The sequence below is a fragment of the Crocodylus siamensis genome, chromosome 7 (assembly GCF_052110815.1).
Source record: "Crocodylus siamensis isolate JL-2025a chromosome 7, ASM5211081v1, whole genome shotgun sequence".
NCBI lineage: Eukaryota > Metazoa > Chordata > Crocodylia > Crocodylidae > Crocodylus > Crocodylus siamensis.
The window spans coordinates 80,111,791-80,139,616 of NC_143401.1; the positions used below are offsets into that span (position 1 = coordinate 80,111,791).

Below are 27,826 nucleotides of genomic sequence, written 5' to 3' on the forward strand. Positions count from 1 at the left end.
GTGGGAATCCAGGAGAAATGACTAGTGTTAGGTCATACAGCAGGTCAGTGGAAGGACCAGAATAGAACCCAGGTCTCTTATTGCTTACTCCTTTACCTATCTGCTAGGCCATGAGGACTTACCAACTCAAGTGGTGAATCCCTTGGTTATTTTAGAATCATAGGAACACAGAATGAGAGGTCCTTCCTGAGCTATAAGTCCAATCCTCTGTTGTCGGGGCCTCTGGTCGGTCAGGCCTGGCTGAACTGAGCTCTTGAGCTTCCACACTTGACCTTGATCCCAGGCTAATGCAACTGCTCCAGTTCTCTGTAACTGGAATGGCTGCTGAGAGTGGCACTCAGTCCGTTTTGACACATCTTAGTCTGCTCTGGTAAGCCTCATGTTTGCTGCTCTCTCTGGTTCTCCTGGCTTCTGACTTGGCTTTAGATTTTCCTGACACTAATCTTCCCTGAAACTCAGTACCAGCTCTCTGATTCTCCTGGCTTCTGACCTTGGCTTGCACTCCAGACTTTCTAGACAGGGAGGGGAGGCTCTAGACATGGAGGCTCTGGAGTACGTGGAGCACTTTCTGTATCTTGACAGCCATCTCTCACAATGGGCTGCCATCAATGAAGAAGTCCAGCACCAGGTCAACTGCACCAGGGCCGCCTTCTTCAAGCTGCGACAATGTGTTTTTGAAAATAGAGGTCTTCATAAGTTGGTGAAGGTCCTGGTTTATAAGGCTGTCATGCTGACTACCCTCCTCTACTGCAGTGAAGCCTGGACTAGCTACTGAACGTTAAGACCCTTGAGAGCTTTCACCAGCGGTGCTTGCATCAAATCCTGGGGATCAAATGGGAGGACCATAGGACCAGCATGAGCATCCTCCATGAAGCTGCGTCCACCAGCATTGAAGCCTTGCTCTTGAGAAATCAACTCTGATGGATGGGGCTACTGCATCTGGATGTCCAAGAACCACCTCCCATGCCAGATTCTCTTCTCCCAGTTCTCCAATGACCGATGCTCAAAGGGCGGCAAAAGGAAATGGTACAAAGATACGCTCAAGGTCACCCTCAAGCATGAAGGTATCAACACCAACAGCTGGGAGGAGCAAGGTGCTGACTGTTTGGTGTGCTGCCACCTGGTCTACCAAGGTGCATGCCACTTTGAGGCCCAACAACTCAATACCGAGGTGGAACGGTGGCGGCGGAGTAAGGAGGAGGAGACCAACTGGGGGCTGCAAATCCCATTCCCCTGTGCAACAACATGCCCCCATTGCTGAAGAATGTGTGCATCCAGAATAGGGCTCCTCAGTCACCTGAGGATCCATCAAGCCTGACGGACATCATCCTTGACTTTGAGGGACTGCCGCCACACTCCAGACTATGTCTCTCAGATCCCCTTTTGACTGTCTTGGAATCTGGTCCTGTGCTCCCTGTTCCATTGATCCGGACCCTGACCTGATGCCCCAGTAATCTGTACCCCAACCTAGCTGACCTCCTGCTTGCCCTTCCAGGCCTGCCTGCAGGCCCAGCCAGCTACGTCTTGGCTGAACCCTCACACCTGCATTTACAAGTAACCATTTATCCAAGGATTCCTCAAAATCGGTGCTTCAAACCCTTACACACAACTATAGGCTATAAAACATGGAATACTGAGAATGCCTTATATCTCAAGGTAGAAGCAAGGGAGAGTAAAGGCTAAGTGGACTGATTGATATGCATCTTTATACATGGGAACCATCAGTATATAATTTGATCTTTCTCCAGCTACAGCCTTTAGTCTACAATTCCCCTTGCAATTGTACACACAAATGCCTGGTTTGTTTCTTTTTTGCTGAAGTGGAAGATTATTTAAATCGGGGCTGGCCAACCTGCAACATGAGTGCCACAAGTGGCATGAAGAGACTCTGTGTATGGCACTTGACATAGCAGGGAGGGGACAGGCAGCACATCAGCAGATAGGATAGGAAACAGAAAGCAGAGCAGAAGATCAGGCAGGAAGTAGAAATCAGAGGAGGGGATTGGGCAAGGAACACATAGTAGGGAGTAGAAAGTAGAGCAGCAGATTGGGCAGTGGAAAGGGATTGGAGTGGCACTCTGGGTGGCTGAAAAGGGTTGGTCTCTACTGATTTAAATGGTCATTCCAGGCTGACACATCACAAGATGGGTCACATTAACACCCCCATTTTTGTCTTTTTGCACCACCAAGTTCTTCCTAGTCATGGGAGAATGACAGACAGACGAGTTAAATTGAAAACAAAATTAGTAAAAGCTGCTGGTTCTAAAGTCTGGTTGAATTTTAAAGAAATACTCAAACTCTCTTATAACAGTGTGAGAGAACTTGGTAGGTGAGCAGTTAATTTTCAGTCTTGATAAAGCAGTTTCTCAAAATCACTTAACAGCATAAGGGTAAAATATCTACTAAAGTTATAGGTCTCAATGAAACATCAACACCAGCATCTAAATGCTGGTGTCTGTTGCTACAAAATTAAGCTTGGGAGCATGTAAATATTTCCCTTCATTACTGCATGAGACTGGAAGGAGATAAAAAAGCAAACTGTGAAAACAACTGCAATGTAACAGTGACACATTGTACCTTATTAGAGGTGCTCTACACAGTGAGACAGTGCACTGGGAAAGCAGGCATCTGGAGTCGTCAGTTGTGTCCAATGGGACGGCAGTGCTGTTCTGGACATCGAGATAATTTGTTCAGGCCCTGGCGGTATCTCAGAATGGATCGTCTTCACAGCTAACCTTGGAATGGAAAATATGATAAGTGCAAATGAATTCTGTTGCTGGGGCTTTCCTCTCTTCCATTCCAAAAATCCTCATCCGTATCTCCCTGACCTGTTTGCATAATGTGTTACTGATAAATTTTCAATAGAAGCAGTTTTCTATTTTGATGGTCTGAAGGAATAATGATTGCACTTTCTGCCACCTGCCAAACCTGTAGCAGCTGGTCTGGTTTTGAGTTCTAAATCCAAAAGGCTCTAGGTTTCTTCCTCTTCTTGCCTGCATATATTATCATCAGCTTGCATGAGGAGCATATTCAGGAAAGGCACTTGTCAACAGTACAACCACATTATACTTGGACAGTACTTGAACAGTATACAAAGTTATATTGGCTAAATACTGAGCAGTCTCCAGGAGCCTGGAGGAAGTGAGAGATGTCTCTTACCAGTGGCAGGTTCTGGAAAACATTAAGTGAAATCATATGAGAGGTCCCTTAGTGAAAAATCCTGGCTTCATTGAAGTAAATGGAAATCTAGTAATTGATTTTAATGAAGCCAGGTGTTCACCCATTCTGTTTTCAAGAATTGTAGGTTTTTCTTCTGAACTATCTCCCTGTCTCCAAATCAGATAGCATCTGGCTTGAAGGCTTGCAGGAGAACCAGGACTGAAATAAAGCAGCAAGCCCTGCAGTTGCTGTACTTGTTTTGTACCAGCTTTCTTTGAAGTTGACATACTTAGATACTTGTGGTTTCAGTAGTGACAGCAGAAAAGTGAAACCTCCAGGGTTTAGATGTCTCAGATTGTTCTTTCATTCTCTTTGTGTAATTTGAAAACAAGAAATGGTTTGACTCATCAAACAGCTTACTCGTACCTGCCGTGTACAGTGGCACTTATATCTTAATCAAAATAAACGGCCAGATTCATCATATTTTAGGGAAAACTCACATGTGGGAACCCAGGGGAGAAATCGAACTTCCAAGAAACAACATTTTCAAGCAACTTGCTTCCCATTGGCTTCCAGCACTCAGTGGTCTGCTACAGGTCTAGGTCAGATAATGACTAGCTCCTATGATCATGCTATCCCATCTGCATTGGCTCACCCATTCATTCTTGCTCTCCGCTGTCTACTCTCTGCTCAGTTACATGGGGACGGAGACAGGGGATGGGGGTGCGGTACAAGATTAATTAGATAGCTATAAGTGAAAAGTCCTGCAGGGTCAAAGGGAGATCTTACTTTATACTATGTGTGCCTGCACAGGCCAGACTGTAATCTGGTCCCTAATTATTTCTAGAGATAAATACAATCTTTGATGAGGAAAAAATGTGATGTGCTGAGACCACACATGGAATGGCATCAGCATGACTGAATCAGTATTGTTATTGCTGCGTGGTCTCGTGAGCAGAGCCCTGGACTGCGAGACCTCATTTCTATTCCCAGATATGCCTCTGGCTCATTAGGTGAGCAGGGACAGGTTACTTTTCAACTCTGTGCCTCATTTTTTTCATCTGTAAAATAATGAGAGTGAAGCCTTCTTTCCAAATGCTTTGAGGTGTGTGAATCCAAAGCACTGCAGAGGAGCCTGGAAGTATTATTAAGTATTATATAGCAAGATTTTTTTTTTAAACTTCAGTCTTTCTTCAAGGCCTATAAAACCCCAATTCAGATCACAGTGTGACTGGGTAGTACATTACTTTAGAGACAAAGTATCTTCTGACTCCTCCCTTTCATTCCCCAGTTTCTTCTCACACTTCTAGCACAGCAAAGGAAGCCATAGGCATGGAGCAGAGCTTTTTTGACCCATCGGGGTGCTCCAGAGAGTTAAGTAAGAGCTGAAGCAGTTGAAAGGAGTAAACAGGTATAAATTAGTCACTGAAGAAAGAAAAGAGTGGATGGGTCAGAATTCCTTGATACAGCAATACCGGTTTCCCTCACTTTATGCAGGTTCTGTATGTGCAAATTCGCTCTTATGCAATGATCCTTTTTAGACCAAACATTTGTTATATGCGAGGTAAATTCACTCTTATGCAATCGGCGTAGTGCAAGCCTGCAGTCAGCTCTGTGCGATGCATTGTGGGAGTGACCCGCATCAAAATATAGTTCCAAGTGTGGATCTGTGCTCCTCGCTCGCTGTCTGTGACACGGGTTTCTGTAGTTGCCGTCCCCATTATGGTAACATCCACTACCACCCTGTGCTTGTGTGTACTGTTGGTGGGTACCAAAACAGAAGTGGTAGAAATGGGTCTGGGGGGTCAGTACAGTCAATGTCTTGGAACGTATCCCTATTCGTTACATTGTAAAGTGGGCTCCCTTTATGCAAATTGGAGTTATGCGCCATTTTCCAGGAACGCATGTACAGCATAAAGCGAGGGAAGCCCGTATCTGGGTCTGTTTCTCCAGGTATAACCCAGCTCCATGCCACACTTGTACTATTCTGTTTGTGTTCCAAGAATTTTATAACTGTCTTCTGTGGGTTTTTTTTCCTCAAGAATTTCAGTCATATTTTATTCTGACACTTCATTCATCACTTGAAAGTTTGTTCGAAGGAAAAGTAATGTCAGTATAAAATCTGCCTGCCTCCTTTCCTCCAGTCTGAATGTTGATCTTGGAATTCCTGTCTTTTTTCTCATTGCTCTACTCTATGAAGGCGGCACTAGCCAATTACTGTTGATTCAAGTAAGACAGCCACATCTTTCAGCATCCTTTGGAAACAGGCTCCAAAGTTCGTAGTCTTGATATAAATTAGAAATCCAGTACTGCCAGCAGTTAGAAAGATTAGAGTCCTGCTTTGGAGTTAGCACAGCAAATCAATGCACTAATGTATTTCATTTCAGCTATGGATTTGTCAGGGTGCTGATCAGATTAGAAATCAGACACTTAGAAAGAAAATAGGTTTCTTGACTGCTATTTCTAATCAGACCTTAGATAATTAAAATAAAAGTTTCAAGAGCTGAATTTTATTTTCTCCAGTCAGCCTGTGTGTTTTGCCTATTCCATTTCTTAGTGCTTGCACTGTGAAGATAGACCAGTCTGTTAAATTTTGTCCAAGTACTGTATGATGATTATGATCGCCTGGATTTTCTGTTTCATATGCTCATCTGCAATGCCTCAGTGACTCGACTGCAGCCTTGTCATGCCTGCCTGCATCTCAGGACAGATCTCACTCCTGAGCAGGCGAGCCTCCCTCAAAATATTCATTGACCAGAAAATCCTGGGTTCTGGTCTTGCCTCTGCTATGGACAAGTGTTAGTATTTCTTTGTAGATCTCAACCCTTACCGAGGAGGGCCTTATACCCTTACCTAGAGAGAAGACAACTCTCCTTCATGTAATTTTTACAAACAAAAGCATGGGGAAGTTGTATCAGGTCACATCTGGTAGAGATGGGACTAGAATCCAGCTGGCTTAAAATATCAGGGACATCCACTCTACTACACAAGACTGTACTGTGCCCTCAGCACAGCCATGTGGGAGCTGTGAAATACAAATTGCACCAGTATAAGTAGCCCCATGAGGAACTGGTGCCCATGGAAGGGGCTCTGTTGAAAAGGGGCACATCTGGTGTGTGGCTTTCAGGGTATAGCTTACTCCTCATATGTAGCTAGCCCCATTGGCTGACTCTATTTTTCCCCACTCCTCATATCGCATTTCTTCAGATTGGCCTTCAAGATGTCCTTGAATCCCTTTTGCCTACATCTAAAACAGTGACCATGGGTGAATAGGGAGTAAAGGACCTGTTTTGGGAGCCAGTTGTCAGGCATCTTTATGACATGCCCTGTCCAATGGAGCTGGCGCTGTATAAACACAACTTCAATACTGGTGGTGTTTACTTGAGTCAAAAGCTGGTGTTAGCTCTTCTGTCCTTCCAACTGATATGGAGGATTTTCAGAAGACATTGTTAATAGTAACATTACGATGCTTTCAGGTGTTTCTGTTACGTCATCCACGTTTGACACCCATGCAGTAGGCTAGGGATGACAACAGCCTCGTAGACAAGACGTTTGGTTTGGGTCCTGATATCATGATCAGTGAAGGCATGGTTTCAAAGACGTTCAAAGGTAGCACTGGCAGATATAATCTATGTTTATATTTGGGAAATGTGGCTACCTAGATAGGGAACCGCTCAACCGCCTCCAGTCAGTGCCCTCTAATTGTAATGTGTGGAGGAGCAGCTGGTTGGCTTAGATAGGTTGGTAAAGTATTTTGGTTTTCATGAAGTTGACAGTGCATGTAAGCTTTCTGGTTGCTTCCCAGAAGCAATCAAGTGTACATCAGGATGTGTAAGCATGTACTGTGTTCCTTGTAGTTTATAGGAGAATGACTGTCTTTGACAGTCCATAGTGTGGGCACATAACAAACATGACAATACACACATATAAATCTGTTTATGAAGCTGTAATTACAAGCTGGCTGTAATATAAATCGACATAGATAACTCTTAGCTACACAACTGTGGTGGTCTCTTAATGGAGTTTTTGTAAAGTATTTCATAGAAGAAAACAATACTGAAAGATGACCAGTGCTTGAGTACTCAGCTGTGGCCATGTACATATTGCAAAAGTGCATGGCAGCCCTTTCTAACTCCTTCAGACCCTTTCAAAGTAGGCAGAAGCTGAGCAGGCAGGACTCTACATTATGCAGCTGAGCTGCCCAATACAGCCCATGTTAGCAAAAGCCTCTGTGGAAATACACTGGGCATTTCTGCATACCGTTTTCAAGGGTCTTCACTCAAAAGATGATGCAGACACATTCTGTGCCTCAGTGAAGGCTATTTTCCAGCTGCATTTCAGCATTTTGATCCCAGGCACTTACACAATGGGGTTGCAAGAATTTTATTTTTGGAAACTTTTTTTTTCTTTTCCCTTGGCTTAAAACATTTTTACTTAAATTTTTAGAGTAGGAAAAAAAAATCACCATCAAACTCTGGAACCAGCCCCCAAATATATATTCCTGATGTTGAAAGTTTGAAAAAGAATTATGAAAATGCCTAAACAGGGAATGGAATAGCAATACGTGGAACCTGAATACTATCTAATAGTGCCAGTCAAGCTATAATGAAGTTGGCAAACTTTTTTTTAAAAGGAAACATTTTGTTTGTTTGTTTCATATAGACCACATGCCCTCCATCTCTCTCTCTCTAAAAGCTTGAATAAAGCATTTGAATGAAATAAATGCCACGCACTTCTCATTATGATACAAATGATCAGTGGCAGATAAGAATTTTGGATTGTGGGTGAAGGTATATTATGGAAACTAAAGCTTATAAAAAAAGAGAAACGATTGCATCAAAGAGTGCTTTAAAGCCAGGCAGGGCAAAGAAATCCCCCAGGGACAGGGGATGACTTATTCTACTGAAGATCATTTTCATGCTTGAGAATGGTGGCTGCTATTCTAAGGACGGGCTGATGGAGTTGTTCCATCTTAGCAAGGTTTCTCTACAGCATGAGAAGGCGGAATACTTTCCACCCACAGTTCAGTTCTCAGTTTCTCTCACAGAGTGTTATTTTCAGCTATATGAAGAAACTGTAGCACTGTGTGCTAATGGGAGGCGATGACAGTTTAGTAGGTAGAACTGGTATTGTTGATGGCTTTTAGTATTCATTACATCTTCAACAAGAAAATTGTGGCAATAACCTATTTGGAAAAGAAGTGTTTGTGCAAAAACCATTCCACATGTTTCACCTGGAGGATCTTAGTCACATTAATATTTATTCTAGCATTTCCACTTGGGGATTCTGTGTTTGATGGAAACATTTTTGGAATGTCATTGGAGAAAAGGACTTATGCTTTATGTTTTATGGGAGGAAGGGTTTTATGAAGAAACTGTTATGAAGTTTGTTAGCTTTCCTGGTGTTCAGATTGCCAGTGTTCCACTTTCAGTCTCCATGTATAACTCTCTGTGTTAAAAACAATCACAGTAGTCGGAAAGAATTAAGTATCTGGTCCAAAGTCCATTGAAATTAATGGAAAGACTGATAGATTTCACTAGGTTTTGAATCAGACACTGAGCTAGTAAGTGTTGTCACTTCAGCAGCTGTGCATTATAGAGTCACTTTGGGATGGGAATGCTAAATCTCTTAGATCTTGAAAAATATTTAACCTGGAATAAACAGTTAAAAAGTTGACTACTCTGCACCTAAAGTTCCAGATACAAGCTTTCAAATGCAGGCAGCTCTGTGTGTGTTATGAAATGTGAGCAAGACAATGCTGTGTTCCTAAAAAGTTAGGACAAATATTTTAAATTCAGATGTTGGAGAAGTCATTCAGCAAATCCCCACATCAATAGAAATGGCACGGGTTCAGCACTTAGAAAAGTCAGATCACTTTTATCTATGTGCCTATACATAGACCCTGGCACCTGAGTTTGAAAATGTTGGCATCCAAGCCTACTTGTGTATCCCTTGCATGCCAAAACCTTCCACTGAAAGCAGTGGCCCCAGCTGCAAATAGTTACTTCCTTGTTGAAGCATTCGGCTGCAAACTTAAGCTCAGTTTTGCAAACATTTATATTTTTGAAGAATTTCACACCCTTGAGTACTGGCATTGATGGTGGGGGTACTAAAACATACACTTGATCCGAAGCATATGGATGTCAACTGAAAGACGCTCATTGATTTCATAAGGCAGACCCTGTCAGCATAAAGTTCCTCACATGAATTAGGGTTGGCAGAATTAGTGTACCACGTCCACTATTTTAAAAAAATGTTACATCTGATTTCTTGTTTAAGTTAAATTTGTAGCACCCCTGGAGGTCAGGCAGAGGTACTACATGCAGAAGTATCACAATAAAAATAATAATTGCTTTTTGCTTCTATATTAACTCCACTATTACTAATGATTTGCTCGCTCCATAAGCATTTTACAGTGGAACATACAGGTGGTATCACTCTTATGTGAAACCAAATGAAAAAACACCAGGAGTCAGTTTTTGCTACAAGTGACATAAGTTCAGCTCCTGTTGAATTCAAGATAGAGTTTGGCAGTGACAGTGACAGCAGAATTTCACTGGAGAGAAAAAGTAATATTTCATAAAATGAGACAGATAAACATAGCTACTGTACCTGAAATAGAAAACGTTACATTAAAATAACATTCCCAGGCTTGTTTAAACACTCAACCAGAAAAGGGCCCAGAAGCAGCCAGCATAACTTGCCTTGGCTTGTCTAGGCATGTTTGGGTAATGCTGAACCTGTATGTATATGTACATTGTAAAAACCAAGTGTGGTCTATCAGAGTTGTGTACCACTGATTATCTGGAGGATGGATTGAGACGGGAAGAAAAAAGATTAGGAATAGGGAAGCAGGAATGCCCTACAAACAGCTCCAAGGAATGCTTGTCCAGAACTGAGTTTAAGTACAATCTGGCTGGAAAATGCCAGTGTAACCCCAGACAATTAGGGCTGTTATCTAACTAGATGTACTTTGCAGTGAACATCGCCTGTTAAAATTATTCCCAGTGGTATATGCATGACATTACTGTATGCTTGGAGATTCTTGGATATTGAGTAGAGGGTGCTTCTTCTTAGATCATCTGTCTCACTTCAATTGCTCATATGGCAGCTTCTTCCAAGGGAGTGGTGGGGGGTACAACCGTGTAAAGAGGAACCCTAATTCATGTGAGGAACTTTATGCTGACAGGGTCTGCCTTATGAAATCAATGAGCGTCTTTCAGTTGACATCTGTGTAAAGAGGCAAGCACTATACTGAACCAGGACAGAGTAAAGTTTAAGCTAACCAGGAGATACTGTGCTTTATTTTTATAGCAATTGTGCAAGAGGGCCTGGTTTAAGCCCATGATAAAAAAAAAATGTGCTTTGAAAGTTGACTACATTAACATAGGGGAGCTGCACTGTAGCCCCTTCAGATTGGCCTTGATGCTTTGTTCTTTGGCACTTTTCCAGTTGAACCTTTTGGAGGAATCAGTAGCTCCTGAGCTCTGAGGCAAGGAGGAGAATTTAGGTATTTTACTTACTTGGCTTTTCTTACTCTTATTTTCTCTTTGGGGCTGTTTTCTGATAGTTTGTTAGCAGCTTCCTAGATTTGTAGGATTATGTGTATTCTTTCTTTGAGCAGCTGGGTTTTCAAACTTTTGAGAGGCAGAGCCAAGGACATATTGATGACTTGAATATATATAACAGGCTATCAAACGCCTTAGTGGTTCACATTCAGCTTATGCTAGGGGTAGGCAAAATGTGGCCCCCACCAGGCCATTCTATCCGGCCTGCGAGGCCCCTAAAAATTGAGAACATTAATATTTATCTGCCCCGCCTGCCTGTCATGCAGCCCTCGATGGCTTGCCAAAACTCAGTAAGCAGCCCTCCTGCCCAAAATAATTGCCCCTGGCTTATGCAAACTATGCACCCAGCAGCAGCTCACTGGGCTACATGAAATGTATTTGGTGTCAGGCCTGCTCCAAGTGGGCAAGTGGTAATGCCACAAAAACGTAATATGCCCTACATGGCAGCTTTATGGACAGTCTTGGAGGAGGCCAAGGGATGGATGAGTGAGTACAGGGAACAAACTATACTGCTGGCTTTGAGGTGATCTGTCCAGCCAAGGACTGGTGAAGGCATTATGGGTAAGCTTGCAGTGCCTCCGTCAGTGATATATCTGTTTGGTGAATATAAATAGAGGACTTTACTTTCCGGAGTTGCCAGTTCAGCACTTTTAATCCAATAAATAAAAAAAAAAAATCCAGATGAATTTAGAACAGACACCACATTGAATATAGCTTCTGATTCACATCTGCTCACCAGGCAGCTCAGATATCAGACAGCAGGTGGAAATTTGGGCTTCATCATCACAAAAATATTGCAGATCCTCACTTAAAAAAAATTCTTCTGTGCCACATATATAATAACCTTATCACTGGCTTAGCAGTTCCTGTTGAGATACAGTGACATACCCAAAATTATTAGGACAAACAGTTTTCTTCTAGGGTAACTTGGCAAAAACAGAGTGGTGTTTTTGGTTGATTTGACTAATATTACATAGTACGAAAAGTTTAAGACTGAAGTTGAAACAGCCCTTTTTATCTCATGCCATGGTGTGTGTACAGACAACTCCTATTCTGTATTGCCTGCAACTTTTGATGTTGTTGCCTGTTTGAGAAAAGTCTTTTGAAACAGATTTAGAAGTTGAGCCAGTAGTACTTCATAGCAAAGGAGATGTTTTACGGAGTGTTTCAATAAAAATACACATACCAAACAGAAAAGCCAGAGGGGCTCAGTTGTAACTTATATGTGAAGACTGGTCTTGCACTTAACAGCCCCTTGATCAGTGGTGTATGATGCTGAACTGTATGCGACTCACTGATTTCCACTGTGAGAACCCAATCCAAAGTGCATTCAAGTCAATAGCATTTTTTCCACTGACTTCCGTGGGTTTTGGATTAGGTCCCAAACTCCTTGGCAGTAACTGCAGATCTGGCTTACTCTGACTGCACAAAGTGTAGCTAACACAGCTGAGTTCTTTTATCTCAGAAACTATGATTCTTTTTTCTGGGACATTTTATATATATATATATATATATATATATATATATAATATTTACTGTTCAACCCAGACCTGCTCTTCACACAGGAAATGTCACTGGTAGCTTTGCAAGTTCCGGGAGTACAAACTGAGCCCAAGTGCATATCTGCAGCCAGGTGACTTGAAAGAATGTCATAATCTGAATCAGATGTTAACTTTGGCGCTGCTGCGAGAGATGTGTGCACTTTGGGAAGGCGCATTTACTTTTGTTATAAAAAAAAATTTGTTTGTGTTCAAAGACAAGCCTGGTGACTGATTCTATAATGCAGGAAAGGCAAACAAAGCATGTGTTTTGAAACTGTGCAGGAGTGAAAAGTTCCTTTGAGGACCAGGTGGGCTACACCTTTGATCCTAGCATGCAGAGAATATTCATCTCCTTAAAGCGTGGAGAAGGAAGAGATGAAATTTAGTTAAATGAAAGCCACCTCCTTTGCAATGCTGTCTGCAAAATGAGTACCCTTCATCTGTTACCTGGTAACTGGCATATTGTGGAGCCTGCCAAAGTTTATGACATCAAGATTAGCAGGGCTTCTGTTCCTGTTAAAGTGGACAGCTGCAGCCACCTCAGCATGCCAGCCAACTGAATTGTCATAGTGCCATCTTTTCCTAACTTTACCCTCAGACCAATGCTATGAGGATTAGTAACACATGGGATTTCACAGAAACTTGATGCCTGTGAAAACTTGCTGTCTAAATTGAGTGTTGGCACATCTACTTTACAAACAGTGCTTCGTTTATAAAACTGTGTACCAATGATCCTTGTTCATTAGGAATGATGGGAAGTTATGCTATAACCTGACATCATAAAAGGTTTTCAGCTTATGGATAAGAAAAACTATTTTCTGTAGCAACTTAGGTTGCCAGCTTTTTGTGCTGGTGACTGGATTGCAGGGCAGACAAATTAAGCTGTGAATGTTACAGTATAAAAGTAGAACTGTATAGATGGCTCTAGAATTTTGCCAGGTGCAACACAAATGCAAAATTTGGGTGAATATTTAGGTAGGCTTATGGTGAGTCCCTTTTAAGCAGAGGGCCTCTTACTTTTTCATACTATGAACTACATTTTGCTTGTATCTCTTCTGAGCAGCTCCAAATCCCCCATAAAATGTCCTTGACCACTGTGGCACTTATTTATCTGAACAGTTAACACCACAATATTTGTCAGTTTATTTAAGCTCATATCTAATGAGTTGATGGATGGAGGAGCATTAGGTCCATGGCTGACATGCTCAAAAGGTTCCTGAAAGACCTAGGACAGGCCTGTCCAACTAATGGCCTATACGGTGGTGACATGAGGCTTCTGGGTCCTCCCCTGGCCACCTGCTGCAGCAGAAGTTGGGGTCTTAGTTATGCTCTGCCTCCCTTCTCCAGCTTCTGCTGCTGGCCTGTGCGCCATGGGGCAGAATGGGATATGGGCAGGGCTGCGCAGCGTGACTTGCAGTGCATGGTGAGCTAGCAATCCCGAGCACCTCTGCAGCATGGTGCAGCAGGGCGGCTCATGTCTGGGCAGCCAAAGGTCAGGCAAAGCACTGCACAAAGTATGGTGTGGGGAGGCTGCCTATCTGTGTAGTGCAGGGGGGGGAAGCACTGTGCATGCACACTGTGTGGGGAGGGTGTGCCTAGGCATGCGCAGCATGTAGCCTGTGGGGCCTGTGACCCTTGCAGTATGTGGTCTCACTGGTGCAGCTCATGGGGCACGTGGCACATGGCTGCTTACAAGTTGGACAGCCCTGACCTAGGGGGATAAGTTCCATAAAGCAAACATAGGCATTTTTAAGTGCCTAAATCCCATTGATTTGTAAGTAGACTTAGGCTTCCAGTTGCCTACATCACTTTTGAAAATGGGTTCCTATGTCATTATGGCACTGAGAAAATTCTCCAATACGTGAATGACCAGTTCTCCCACCAAATTCACCGCTGATAATGAAACACCACAGTTCGAGAACTCGTGAGGGAATCCATGATGATCCAAGACATGGTACAAAATTCAGGGAGCATTTAATAATATTAAAAGTGTCTCTGGAAATCTAATTGCGGTTCATATAGACTTGATATATGATAGTCTTTACCACAGAAATAGGGCCCTCCAACATTCATGGGAAGAAAACTGCTTAAAGTGGAGATGTACTTCAGCTATACTGTAGTTTCCTCAGAGGGTCCATCTACACGTGTGCTTTAATATGCAGTAGCCTATTTTACTGCGCATTAAGCGTCACTTAAAACCATGTACATGCGGTACTGTGCGTTAAGGCAGCCTAATGTGCATTTGTTTAGTTCTTCACATTGGATGCACGAAATTTAATGTGCATTAAGAAAAGTACCTTAATGCACATGTAGATGCACCTAGAGTGACCTAAAAAGTCAGCTGCTTTTCAGAATGGAGAATGTGTTGTCACCAGCCGTTTTAGAAAACCCATCTTTTCACAGGTATTGGACACATCCATCTACTGCTTCCTAGAGGCAGGCTGAAGACTGTCCTGGTTGTGGGTCTCATGTGACTACACATTTAAGGTCTTTGTAAAGAATTAACCCAAAAATGTCAATCAGCTTGGTGATTTCAAATTTAAGAAGGTTTGTCCCACCTCTCAGTTTAGAGAGATTAGTTCTTCCAAGCAGCTACCTCTTCCTAAGGATAGTGCCTTGACTTTCATATGGACTTGTGACTTTTGAGACACTGAGAGTTTTGTTCTAAAGAAAAAAGCCATTTCTATTTGATCTAAGGCACTACCAGCTACTCTTTATCAGTCACCTTCCAAAGTCTGTTCACCTTACATGGTTCACAAGTTGCACAAGCAAGAGTGAGAAAGGTGCTGGCAGAGCAGTCCATTGTTTTCTGCTGCCCCCAAAAGACCCTCCCTTGCTGACTGTCTGTGCCCATACACCAAACATTTCATATTTCATTTTCTTGGTTGGCACAAGCCCAGACCTGATCCAAGCAGGTCCTACTCCATTTAGCACAGTAGATGTATAGCCGTGACAATGAGATCAAAACCTACCTCTGCTGCCTCTCGAGTTGGAGTCTGCAGGGACTCCTCGTTTGGTGGAAGGCTAAGGCATGCCTTCTTTTTAAAACTCAGCATCTGTGAGATCCCCTTCAATAACTTGTTTTTACTAGGATGCTTCATTTAACACAGTGCTCAAAGATATAAATTAAAGCTTTCAGGGTTGATCAAAGGGTCATATTCCATTCCATTTATTAGGTGTAAGTGGACTTAGGCACCTAAATTTGATTCTATTCCACCTGCTTGAATCCTTGGAAAACAGTTATTGCAAAAGGTGAGTGAGTTCCCTTGCTCCTTGCTGCTTTTTTATGACTCAGTCTTAAAGGTCAGATGATGATGTGTTGCAAAAGTAGATCTGTTCTGGATGTCCAGGGACTTGAACAGGGTGGAACAGAATCACAACTAGGTGCCTAAGTACCCTTACAGGCCAAATGGATGGAATAGAATCTGGCTTGATGTGTATAGGTTTAGCGCAAGTGCCTTGGGTTTCTGTTGTTAAAAACATACCATTTTTTTGCCTTTTTTCCAAAGTAGTTGGAAAGTGTGTGCCTTTTTTTCCACAGCAGTTTGAGCCGGAGTTTATCATGGCACCTTAATGGCATGTGTGGATGCTCAAACTGCTGCTGTCCAGGGTGTACATGCAGACACTGCATCCAGGACTGCAGCAGTTTGAGCTGGGATAGAGCAGCCCCAGGTTGGCAAAAATTAGTTGGTGGTGGTCTAATAGCATCTCACATGTAGACTTTGACGCTTTACACTACAGCCAAATGAGTGTACTGCGCGGTTAAGTGTACATATAGATGCACCCACTGGCTATTATATAGATATACCAGTGAAGCCCACAATGTTTGGTTTTTTTAAATCAAATGCTCTCACCCTGAAACTTAGGAACCCATGACCTGCTACCTCAGTGTCCTGCAGATATGCTTCAAGTTTTTGACACACTCAAGCCCCACATTAAAAAAGTGAGTATTTGTGGAACTGGGCTCATCTAAATCAGTTGATTGGCTAGTTGCAACATACTTATCTCCTTCAGTGTCCAGTCTTTTCTGAAATGTTTATCAGATGAGTATCTTCACTCACCACAGATGTTTTCTTCACTGAGCACATGGATAGATTCATGTCCTGAACACCCACAACTAAACATTGGTATGTAAGTAGCAGGTCAACTGGCTAGGAGAGGAGGGGGGGATCCCCCCCAAACATGTGGTTTTGCTTTAAAAAAATGTACACATCTGGCTTTCATCAGAGCTTGCCCCCTTCTGGAGTCATGTATTTCTGTGGTGCAAAAGCAAGAGATGGCCATATGGAAAGGGAAGAGAATAAATCACAGAAGAGAATAACTTCCACAAGTAGAGGGCATGTGTAGCCTTTGGCCAGTAGTTTTACCTAATTTCCTCTCAAAAGGGGACACTAAACATTTGTGTTGGCTGTGGCAGACCTTTGTTTATAGAGTAACTGAGATAAGTAGCCACAAAGTTTTGAGTCAGCAGAGTAAAGGGGACTGTAGGTTTTTTAAAATGTCTTGGTTGTTGCAGTAAGAGCAGAGTCCTACTGTAGATCTCCCTAAAAACACAGGTTTTGCCACTGGCATTTCCTTAGACAGATTTATAGTCTTCTGAATACTCCTCAAGATGTTCTGGGAAGATCTTTGTCCATGGGCCAGTCTCAGACTTTGGGGGAAAAAAGGAAGGAGGGGAAAGAAAAAATAATCCAGGTTTCACATGAAAATCTGCTGCTTGCTGAGACACGAAGCTTGTGGAGTATGAGTCTATCTGTTGTAGACATGGAGGCAGGATGACTTTGTTGAAGACAGATATGAATGGCAATTTAAGATGCCATGAGATGCATACTGGGTGTAATGAGCCCTTCTTGTTTTGGCCTGAGAAAGGCTAAAGGAGATTTGAAGAAAGTATCAAACTGAGGAATAGGATACCAACAGAGCCTTGAAGGATGACTTGTGTCCTCAGAGCCTGACAGTTGCCCTCCCTCTGTTGAAGGTTCCTCCCAGTTTTTTTTAAAGGCCAAAAAAAGCAGAAGGGAAACCTCCTCCATGTACTGATACGAAGCTGAGACAAAAATATGCCTGGACATGAGAGCAGGCATAGATGGTCCTCACCAGGGATCAGCAAATTGCTTCCCCTCAACCTTTCAAATGGCTGTATCTAGCAGTGTTCAAGCTGTGTATAAATATGTACCCTATATTCCCCAAAGGGAATGTACTTAATCGAGAAGTAGATGTAGTCACCTAAGAGTTGCATGTTCTACGATGCCCTCTTCTGGAAAGATTATTTATGACAGGGTTTATGATGAGCTTGATTCATGTCCAGAGGTTTGCATCCTTTCATAGACTGGAAACAGCCCAGGTATTATATTCACACTGTTCGTGGAAGGGGACAACTTTACCATGGATGCCCTGCCCTGGAGAGGCTGTCAGGGAGACGTGCTGAATCACTGTATTTCCTGAGGTCATTTGCTCTCTGTCCTGTTTCCTAAATTAAGTCCAATTCACTGCAGCTGAGCACTGACCAGACCAGCTCTGTACTGAGCTCTTTTGCTTCTGCACTATGATTTGCAGCCTCTAGGAGTATATGTACAGCCATTACTAGAGAATCCGAACTGTACACCCGGAAAAACATCTCAAATGTGGCTGGATAGATTTGTGTGAAGAAGACCTTGTTGAGCATTATCATCTGACTAGCAATGTGGTTTGTGTCAGTCTCCTAATATAATAGGGAATGCTTGATGCCAGCATCCCAAAATACATTTGTGTGCCATACTGTGACATCACCTTCTTGCTGATGGGCAAACATTGTCCCATTTGCAAGCTAATTATAAATCGTAGCCCTGAAGTAACTTAGTTATGGTTCCACGTATGAGACATCACCATGAACTAAACATGTTAACCACCTGTATCTTGCAGTAGCTCTGCTAAAAAACAGAGATACCACAGTGATGGAGTTATATAAATACCCCCAAAAATAGATTAGAGGGGACGGGCCAGAACCAGATTTCTGTGAAATGTGTTCATGCTTGTATTATAGGATCACATGGTTGGCTTTTATGTTGGTGATTTTGCAAACAGCGTGCATAAGCCATTTGTGTGTGCATGGCTATAACTGGTGTTTTGGTTGATGTGGATTTTTAGATCCATGTGACACGGATGGAATCATTGGAAACTAATAATTAATAGTCTACTTTTCGGTTAGTGGGCACAGGGGTATTTTGTCCTTGCCTCATTTCACAGCTCACTGGAGAATTGAGATCAGAGATTTCCTGTTCTCTTGCACAGTTGCCTGCATTTTCCTTGTGATGCACATGGCTTGCTTGACAATGAATTTCATCACACAGGCAATTTATTGTAATTAAGATAAATAATTAGAATTTTGTTTTTTTTAAAGTGTCACTATTTAGGTTTGCAGCCTGCAGCATCTCAAGGGCTAATAATGTCTCATGTTGTATGTATTGTTCTGTGAGTCATTCTAAATGCCAACAAACATCATTGTCAGTGTTTTGAAACCGTTTTGAACCGACAGCATATGAGCTAAATAAAGAGTTACAAGAAAAGAATCGCCTATATAACTGGCTTCATATGGAGAGGAGAGAGATAGGCATGTTCTTGTGCTGTCTTTAATAAATAGGTATGACACTGAGCTACCACAGTACAAGATAGCCCTCAATTCAGGGAAGCACTTAAATACGTGCTCAAAGTACTGAAAGCTCATCTAAAACATCCCAACAAATGGCAGGGAGCAGTTAATTTAATTGCAGGAGTGCTGAGTTTTAGGGTCCCTAAAGCAGTGAGGGTGGGGTAACATGTTATGCGTTCAAAACTGACTGAATACATTTGAATCCAACAAGCATTAGAGAAAATGGAAGAAATGCCAGAGCTAATGAGAATGCAAGCAACAAATGTGGATTGTCAACTTCTTCCATCTCTAAGGGCTTGAGGGGAATAAGGGCATGGTTAGATCAGTTTGTTGGTGGGATTTCCTGATGTAATCACTGCCATTTGACAGACTTAAGCAATATTCTTCCCAGTGTCTTCTGAAGACCTCATGGAAGGTCAGTTCAATTAGTCCATCTGTGTTCTGCTGGAATTCATCTCCTCAGATCTGAATGCCAGACGGGACCATTGGATCAGGCAGTTTGACTGCTTGTAAACCCAGGTCGCAGAATCCCATCCAGTTACACCTGTCTTCAGCCCTGTGTCTTTGATTCATGTGGTGCTTGACTAAAAGCGTATCTTCCATAAAGAGATCTGGTCTTGCTTTGAAGACAACGAGAGATGAACATCCGCTACTTCCCTTGGTTGTTTGTTCCAACAGTTAATCTCCCTCATTGTTAAAACTGTAGGCCAGCTATTTAAGTTGGTCTAATAAAAGACATCAGATTCACCCAAAGAACCTTGTCTGCTTATTTCTAAGCTGAATTGATCTGGTTTTGACTTGCAACCACTGGTTTCCGTCGTGCCTCTCTCTGCTTGATTAAAGAACCTTTTAATGCCTGGTCTGCTTCCCCATCATCTACTCATTAAAAAACACCTCTACCATGAAGCAATTGTTGGCAGAACAGCTAGAAAGCGTACAGGAAGAGACCGTTTTGCTTTTGCAGGGAGCGCTCCTAGACGAAATAGAACATTTTGCCTCCCTAGCTTCTGCTGGTTCCCTGCCACCTTTTTTGTGGTAACTAAATGCTAGATTTCATTTGACTTTGTTTTTTTTGTTTCCCTTGCAGAATCGTCAAACTTTTAACAGCCTTAGCTGCCTTAGCACCACGCTGGATGATTGCGCTCTGCAGACCCAGTTTGGCCCTAGTGTCAATAGCACCAAGTCATGGACAACATCTCCTTCCTCCTCGGACGTCATGCCGGGCAGGACACCAGCCTGCACGCCTGTGCCGGAGCCTTGCTCAAATGCAGAAGAATGTAGAGCTAGCAAAGAAGACCTCTCTTGTGAGGAGTCCGACTATTGCACCACGGAAGAGGAGAGCAGTAGGAAAGAAGAGGAACGGGCTTCCTGGAGGAGCAGCGGGACAGGAGGGGAGAATGTCTTTCAGCTAGACGGCGAATTAGACATTGAGCAAATAGAAAACAACTGAGGGAGTGTTGTTTTGTGTCAGGGTTTTGGGATGTGAATTTACAACAGGGAGCAGTAAAATCTCCCAGGTTTAATACTTGGTTTATACTGTACTTAGGCATAAAAATAAATCAATGTTGTCCTCCTATCAGCGATCAGGAGACAGAAGCAGCCTTGCCAAAATTTCATCAGGTATTTAGAGCAATGTTTTGTAAACCTTGAAATCCTATGTAACTACTGTAGCCAGATATCAGCCAGTTTGATACCATTGCCCATGCGGCTTTGGAAACAAGCGTTCTGAATCTCCAAACTGCATTTATTTTTTTGGCCTCTGTCATTAAGTAAACAGCTTTTTATAAATTAGAAATTGCAGCTTGTGGAGAAACTGCAATTTTTCAGTGAATGTGTGTGTTTGTTTAGATTTTTTTTTTTTTAAGAGAGGACTGGAAAAAAAAAGTACTGGTTTTGATTCACAGACTAGGTACTGTCTAATTCAGGGAGCTATGCTGAGGGGATATGTGGTAGGCTTCGTCAGCCATAGTTTTCTAGGACAGCAAGGTGTCAAGGATGTTTCATGTTCACTCATTCATACAGCTCTCCTCGCTCCAGACTGCACCTTAACCATGGCAGAGGGGAGCTGTAGGGGGTATGTTGTTCTAGCAGTGATGGTCCAAGGAATATGTGGGAAGCAAGGTTTGGTAGATAATACTGGAACAGTTGTTCTAACTGGGTGCATCTACACATTCATTAATGCGCCTTCATTAATTAGTCAAGCACTAAATCAGTGCTCAGTAACTTGTGCTATTGTGCAGTAGCACTGGCACATGGGTTTTTAGTGACGCTTACTGTGCCTAATACCACTGCGCAGTAGTGTATTAGCATGGTTTTTGCCCGGCACGCTACTGCGCAGTGTTATTAGGCTACTGCACAGTTAGCATCTCGTGTTGACGTGCCCATGGAGATCTAGCTTAGTCTGTTTCTGCTTCTTTCCCAGACCAAAAGAGGGGCATTTTTCTGCTTAAAAGGCTTGTCTAATCTCTCCCAACCAACAAAGGTGGTCCAATGAAAGATATCACCGAACAAATCGTGTTTCTCTTGTCGGAGAAAGGGTGATGAATGTAAACCTTCATCCTTGAGATAACTGTTCAATCAGATCTGCCTTTGGAATCGTATGGCCAAAATCCTGAGGCCCTTACTTTGGCAACCCCCTCCCCCCATTTTTGCATAGTCACTGGCCCTTCATATACTGTATTGGCCGAGAACCCCTTTTTTAGTTCTGCAGTCATTCTCAGAGCCCTGAGAGGGAAACCAGACATGCAATAATTGTTATTTAGTCACAATCACAACGAGGATTTTTATTTTCAGTTTCCTCCAGTCACCAATTACAGGAAAAACCAACCATAAAATCACAGCCCTTGGGGACAGATCATCAGATGTAAATCACCACTGAGATCAATAGAAGTATGCTTGTTTACACCAGCTGAGGCTTTGGTCCTTCCTTCAGTGTTTGGAAACTTCAGATCAGTGTTAGAGCTATCCTGGGCATTAGCTTAGGAGCAAATGCTGCTGTTTCCAAAGAACATTGCTACTTGACTTAACTTTAACGTTATTTCTTTTGAGTCCCTCTTTCAGACTCACTGGACAAACAGTCCTGCTTTCCATTGGGCTCATGAACTAAGGCTTTTAGAAGAGAAGGCTCAGTGTTTGCCAGGTAACCTGAGTTGTAATGGTGACTGCATTCTGATCTCACTGCCTGGGATAAATTTTAGTAACTCCATTGTAGTCAATATAATTAAGTCAGTAGAAAACTGTTATAAGGGAAATCAGAGCCTGATTTCCAATCAGAGATGTGGAGCAAAATTCCAACAGGCTCAAATTCTCTTGTTTTTTTCCTTGTTACGTGCTATGGGGTTACATTTATTAAAGCTATTATGCTTGTTGGGTATGTCATGCAGATACTCAGGGCAATATCCCACATGGAGAACCCCCAGGACACAAACGGGGAAGGGATTTCACCTTTCGTTTTGTTTAAGCCTCAGAGTACTTAATTACAGTCGGGAGAGTCCAACTGTGTCGCTGTCCTCCTTTTGGACAGCAATTTTTATGTGGAAGCCTGTTAAAGATTTCACACATCACAGCCCCTCTTGTTTACTGCTCTGCTTCTAGATAGATTTTTTCCTGCTTTTCTTCCACTACTGCTTACTTCTGCATGGTGAGTTTTCATAACTGGTCACAGGTCCTGTTTGTGGCAACATAAATAGGAGTTGGAGGATTCTCAAGGCTTATTTAAATATATACATATATTTACATTAGCCTAGAAATAAGTGACTGTGGTCTGACCTGCAGAACCCCTCCAGCACAAAGCATCTGATGCAGCATTTGCTCTGTCACACCTGAGCAACAGCTTGATCTTGATCAGCTGGTGCTTGCAGGTTTCCAGAGAGTGTTGTCTAGGCTTGCTGCTGATAGTCGTCCATGTTGTTAAGGTGCATGCAGTAGGTGGGGTGGGAACTTGCCTTAAGGTCGCTTAAGATTGGTTTTTAAGCTGTGATTTGCCAAACGTAACCCAGAGAGATGCAAAACATTCAGAGGTGACTTCTCCCTTGTTCTGCTCAGAATGGCACGTTTCCTGTGCTTTCTTTTGGCTTGTCTTACTGTGAAGTGATTTGCTAGAGAATGCAGCATGATTACTTGACGAATTAAGCTGTCAAGAAGCTGAAAATTCAGGTAGCAGCACTGAAAGCTTTTGCTCTTCTTGCAAAGATAAAGTAGTGAACATAATGTTTGTACAATACACATTTACCTTGAAAAAATAAGCTGTTCACTTGCTAAGAGGTCTACAAGGACACATTTTTTTTTTAACCTATAGAAGAACTATATGCTATAGATTGATTTTTTTTTTAACCACATCTTATGTTACAGCACTTTTTTCTGCAGTGGTTCAAGATGCGTAGCATCTAGTATCACGGTGGAACCCATCCAGTTGTATAGCTTTATAAGCATCCAGTCAAATTGCACAGAGTGGTTTTTGTTTGTAACAGTGTTAATTTGAGCTGTCTCTCCAGATTGGATGCTGGTGTAGATTGGAAGCCAAACAAATAATTTGGGGGATGAGGTTATTTTGATTTTTAATGTCTTGGAATTATACAGCTCCATGAAAACAGGATTTTTGTACAGTGCATTGAATAAGCAAATGCCTCTGGCCTAAATCTCTTAGGCATATCAATTTTAAGTGAATATCAAAAGTTTGCATGCCTGAGATATGAGCATGTAAAGGTAACCATCGTGTACCCACTGAGTCATGCATTCAAGGAAGTGGCTACCTTGACATGTGCATTATACCAGCCTGGGTGAGTGCACTTTTGACTGCACACTTTGAAAAATGCAGACTATGGTGATGGCCTCACCAGCTTTTTATATATATATATATATATATATATATATATAAAAATCAGAAAGGTAGAAACAGCTGATACACATTTCATTTGGAGATAATTAGGTTTGGTCTCTGATAACAGAAGATTGCTTAGTAAGGATTAGTCTTAGGCCAGGATTCACTGTATGTGAGACTGTTTTATTGATGTTTTGGCATCTGTTTTACCTACATTCCAAGGAGTGTTATAGCCACGTCATATCGTTTAGCTTCAGTGATCATTTTGAGTCTTCCTGTTCAAGTGAGATGACTGATATTTTTCCCCATGAAGGATACTTCCTAAACTCTCCTGGCTGCAGAGCTCTAAGTCATTCACTTTGCATTTACTACCCACGTTGAAGTAACAGAACAGTTATAAACACTCCCTATTCCTTTGCTGTCAGTTTTGGTCTCTGGACTGACAACACAGCCCGACTTCTTCAGAGTCCAGTCTGTTCCTATTCCCTCTCTGTCAAGTGGTGAGTCTACATGCTGTACCGAGAGGATGCAGCCCCCTTTTTCTGATCTCTCAAGCTCCACAGAGGTGCATATTCCTAATCCTGACAGTTCATGGATGCAGTGACTTACAGGTGTACATCGGACCACCACCCCGACACATCTAGAATCGGTAACTCTCCAGCGCTTGTCATACCAGCTTGTGAAAACTTGGACTTTTTTAATTTAGAGCTATAGATGCACTCTAGCATATACATATCTTGGACTTTTAATTCATAAGGGCTTTTATTTTTTTAAAGGGCTGCTACTTATGACATGCTAAAACACATACAGTAGGAAAGTGACCAAATGGACCACTACCCAACTGTACTCGACCTAGCAGTAGCATACAGTTTACATTGCAGTACAACCTGTTTGCCTTATTAAAGATGCTTTTACAATGAGCAATGGCCTTATACTGGGCACATTAGCATAGACACAACATACAGTTAGCTACCATTTAGACCACGGCGGTATTACGTTGGGGTTTTGCTGTTGCTGTTGTTGGTTTTTTATGATTTACGTACTGATTTTCAGTTTAATAAGGCCTTACTTCTTATTTTTTTCTCCATAGAGGTAAAAAACATTTGTGGATTTATAAATGTATATATATATACATACACATATATATATTAAAAATAATTAAAAAATCTGAAATATATAGTATGTGCCTCAGATTCAGGGGACATCCTGTTGATTGTAAAATCAGAAGTTATATTGCTCTTCAGAAAGTGAAGGAAGCTCAGCAAGATCACTTATCGGAAACATGCAACTACACCAGCTAAAAAGCAATGGATCCTACAGTAAGATTTTTAGGACTTCATCAATCCATCATAGACACGTTGAATAATACATGCAACAAATTCCTGCCATCTGCAAGAATCTGGCACTGAAATGATCAATGGACAAATAATGGTTTTATCTACTAGGTAGTCAACATGGAGACAGGCATTGTCTTGTTCAGAATGTGGATCGATCTGGACTGTGGACACTTAATGACTACAACAACATATCAACAGCAATAAAATGTCATCATTAAAAATTCTTTGAAAATTATTTTAACAGAAAATGTCCTTTTTATTAGCACAGTTAACATGCTCACAGGGAATTTGCTGTGTTGCAGGTATAGCTCTTTGAACTTGTTCTATGAAAGATTGCAATACATCTTCATATGGGGAGAAAAAAGACACAAAGGAAGTATTTGTAGAATAGATTGTAATTTTTCACATTATAGTGTAGCCTATTTGGCTAATAAAGTTGTGTTTCAAGTGCATTGTTTAAAGATCCTGGATGAACAGGACAACAAACTTACGTAGGATATTTTTAGGGTTGTAGCAGTGCTTTACAAAGTTTCTGTTTTTGATGTTTAAGAATCAAGAGAAGATGGCCAAAAAGCCTTCTGAAAACTATGAACTGTAGTAACATAGAGTCTTTTGCTCTCCGTGTTAATTGCACAAATGCAAACGTATTTACATGTATACAAACTTGGATCTGTAGAAGGTGTAATCTTTGTTCAAAATCTCACGTCACTGAAGGCTGTTCTTTCACCTGACAGTCGAGAAGACTGCTGATTTGTATCCGCTCAATGACTTTATTGCACTAGAGCAGCTCAGTCTCAGGAATTTGCTTGTTACTTTTACTATGTAAATAAAGCTTCCTGGTTCAATAACCTGCTGCCCAGCACCCGTCTTTTGTTTCTGCTTTCCTGTGTTTTCTCATTGCCAGAGCACCACTTTTATTGAGACAAGTTTTCCTTGGCTGTTAAAAGATATGGAACTTGGTGTTGTAGCTGTAAGACGAGGTAGGTTGAATGGAAAGCAATAGGTGCTTGATAAATACAAAGAATACACCGAAAAGACTTTGCATATGTGTTTCTCTATGATCCTAGAGCAAGACAAAGAGAGCGGGGATCAGCCACCTCTCTGATACCAAAACTTCTTCCTCTGGACCCCACAGAATTGTGTCCACAGGTCCAGATCCACGCTGGGGGGAGCAGGGACTAGGCCAGAGTGGTGGTGGTGGTCGGGGCAGGGGCGGGGATTTGTGCCCCTCCAGCATTGCAGACATTTCTTTAGAAATGTAATACCTTTGCGGGCTATGCCAGCTTGTCCCTTGGGATCACCTAGGGATTCCTGGAACAGCTGCGGTGATGGGAAAACATTGATGTCTTCCATGTGGATGGGAGCAATAAGTTGGGATCTACCCTATTGGCCACTCTCACCTAACCTTGCAGCCTGCTGGGGGGTGGGTGAGGCCAGTGGCATGAAAGGAAGCAGCAAAGATGGAGGCCCCCCCACCTCTTGCTGCTGATTGGCCAAGAGGACTGACCATCGTATGGCCCCACCCCTTTCTGCCGATCAGTGTCAAGGGCTGGGGGCCCCATGATAAGCAGCCCTCTTGGCCAATTAGCAGTGAGGGGCGGGGCTGCCAAGTCCCCTTGGCCCATCAGTGGCAGGAGGGTGTGGGGTGGGGGCAGCTGCGAAAAGACCACAAAAATGGTGCCATGCCCTGTGAGCGGCTCATAAGTTTTCTTTTGCCTCAATGTGATTTAGGTAGATCCCTAATTCTAAGATACCCCAGAGAGCAAGGGGCCTGGGTCACAGTACTGACTCCACAGGTACTGGGCCAGTACTTGTATGCAGTTTGAGTGACACGAATACTAATGTACTATGCTACTAAGGTCTCCCATGCCTTAAAAGAACAGGAAGTCTAAAAAGTAGTCATACAGCACTTCGGGATCTAGGAGAGTAAGTTTCCTTTTCCTGTCATTAAATGCCATGTATATGCTCTTTTTTTTCCTCATGGCCATAAGGCACAATGCTGTGTTTCTTGCGGTTTGTTGAACTTTTGTGCATATCACATTTATGGGATGTTTTAGGAGAGTCTAGAAAAGACTTACCACAAAGAAAGAGAAAATGCTACACAAAATAAATGGTGAATCAAGAGAAATGGGTGTGCACACATGCACAAATATTGAGTTTGTGATTTTTTGGGTACCAGAAATACTTAGAGCATCTTTAGTGAAAGCAACCTCTTCTCCTTGGTTTGGCAAGGTCATTCACTCTTTTGGTGACACATGACCTTCATGAGGCTTTAGGTTGTCCAGTGCTAGGAGTAGCTACCAATCACATTGGCATCAAGATCTTCTGTATATTCAGTGATGGTGGCACATGTGATTCACTCTACACTTGTGCTGCCCTCTTGGTGCCGTTGTGGCATTATCATTGGCTCAGGAAGGCCAAGATACTGCAAGATGGTGCAGTGGTTGTGCACCAAAACCATCTCTGAATTGCAGACTCAAAATAATAGTGGTGGGCTTGGATGGCTAGGTCTTTTTTTGCCTTTGGTGTTTTTCAGACTGGTACCTCTTCACTTGCCTGAGCACTAAGCCTCTTCAGAAAGCACAAAAAGGGAAGAGACTGTGACATTCCCTTGAATGATCAAACAATTCAAATGTTCATAAACAGATGTTCATTTGCCTAGCTCCATAATCCAGTTCAAGTGCTCTGTTTCACTTAAGAGTGAAAGTAAGAATTATTGGACAAAACTCACTGTGCCCATTACTGTTTGCTGAAGGTTAGACAGGCGATACTGC

The 27,826-nt window shown here is 42.3% G+C and overlaps 1 protein-coding gene across 4 annotated transcripts in view; it reads left to right on the top strand.

Annotated features, from left to right (window-relative positions):
- Positions 1 to 25,900, top strand: part of FAM53B (family with sequence similarity 53 member B) — a 158,256-nt gene extending 132,356 nt beyond the window's left edge. For all 4 annotated transcript variants that reach the window (XM_090056996.1, XM_090056995.1, XM_090056994.1 and 1 more), the window contains exon 5: positions 19,984 to 25,900. In XM_090056996.1, coding sequence (XP_089913122.1) covers positions 19,984 to 20,346 — 363 coding nt within the window. In that variant the 3' untranslated portion in view covers positions 20,347 to 25,900. The remainder of the gene's footprint in view (positions 1 to 19,983) is intronic.
- The last annotated feature ends 1,926 nt before the right edge of the window (positions 25,901 to 27,826 follow it).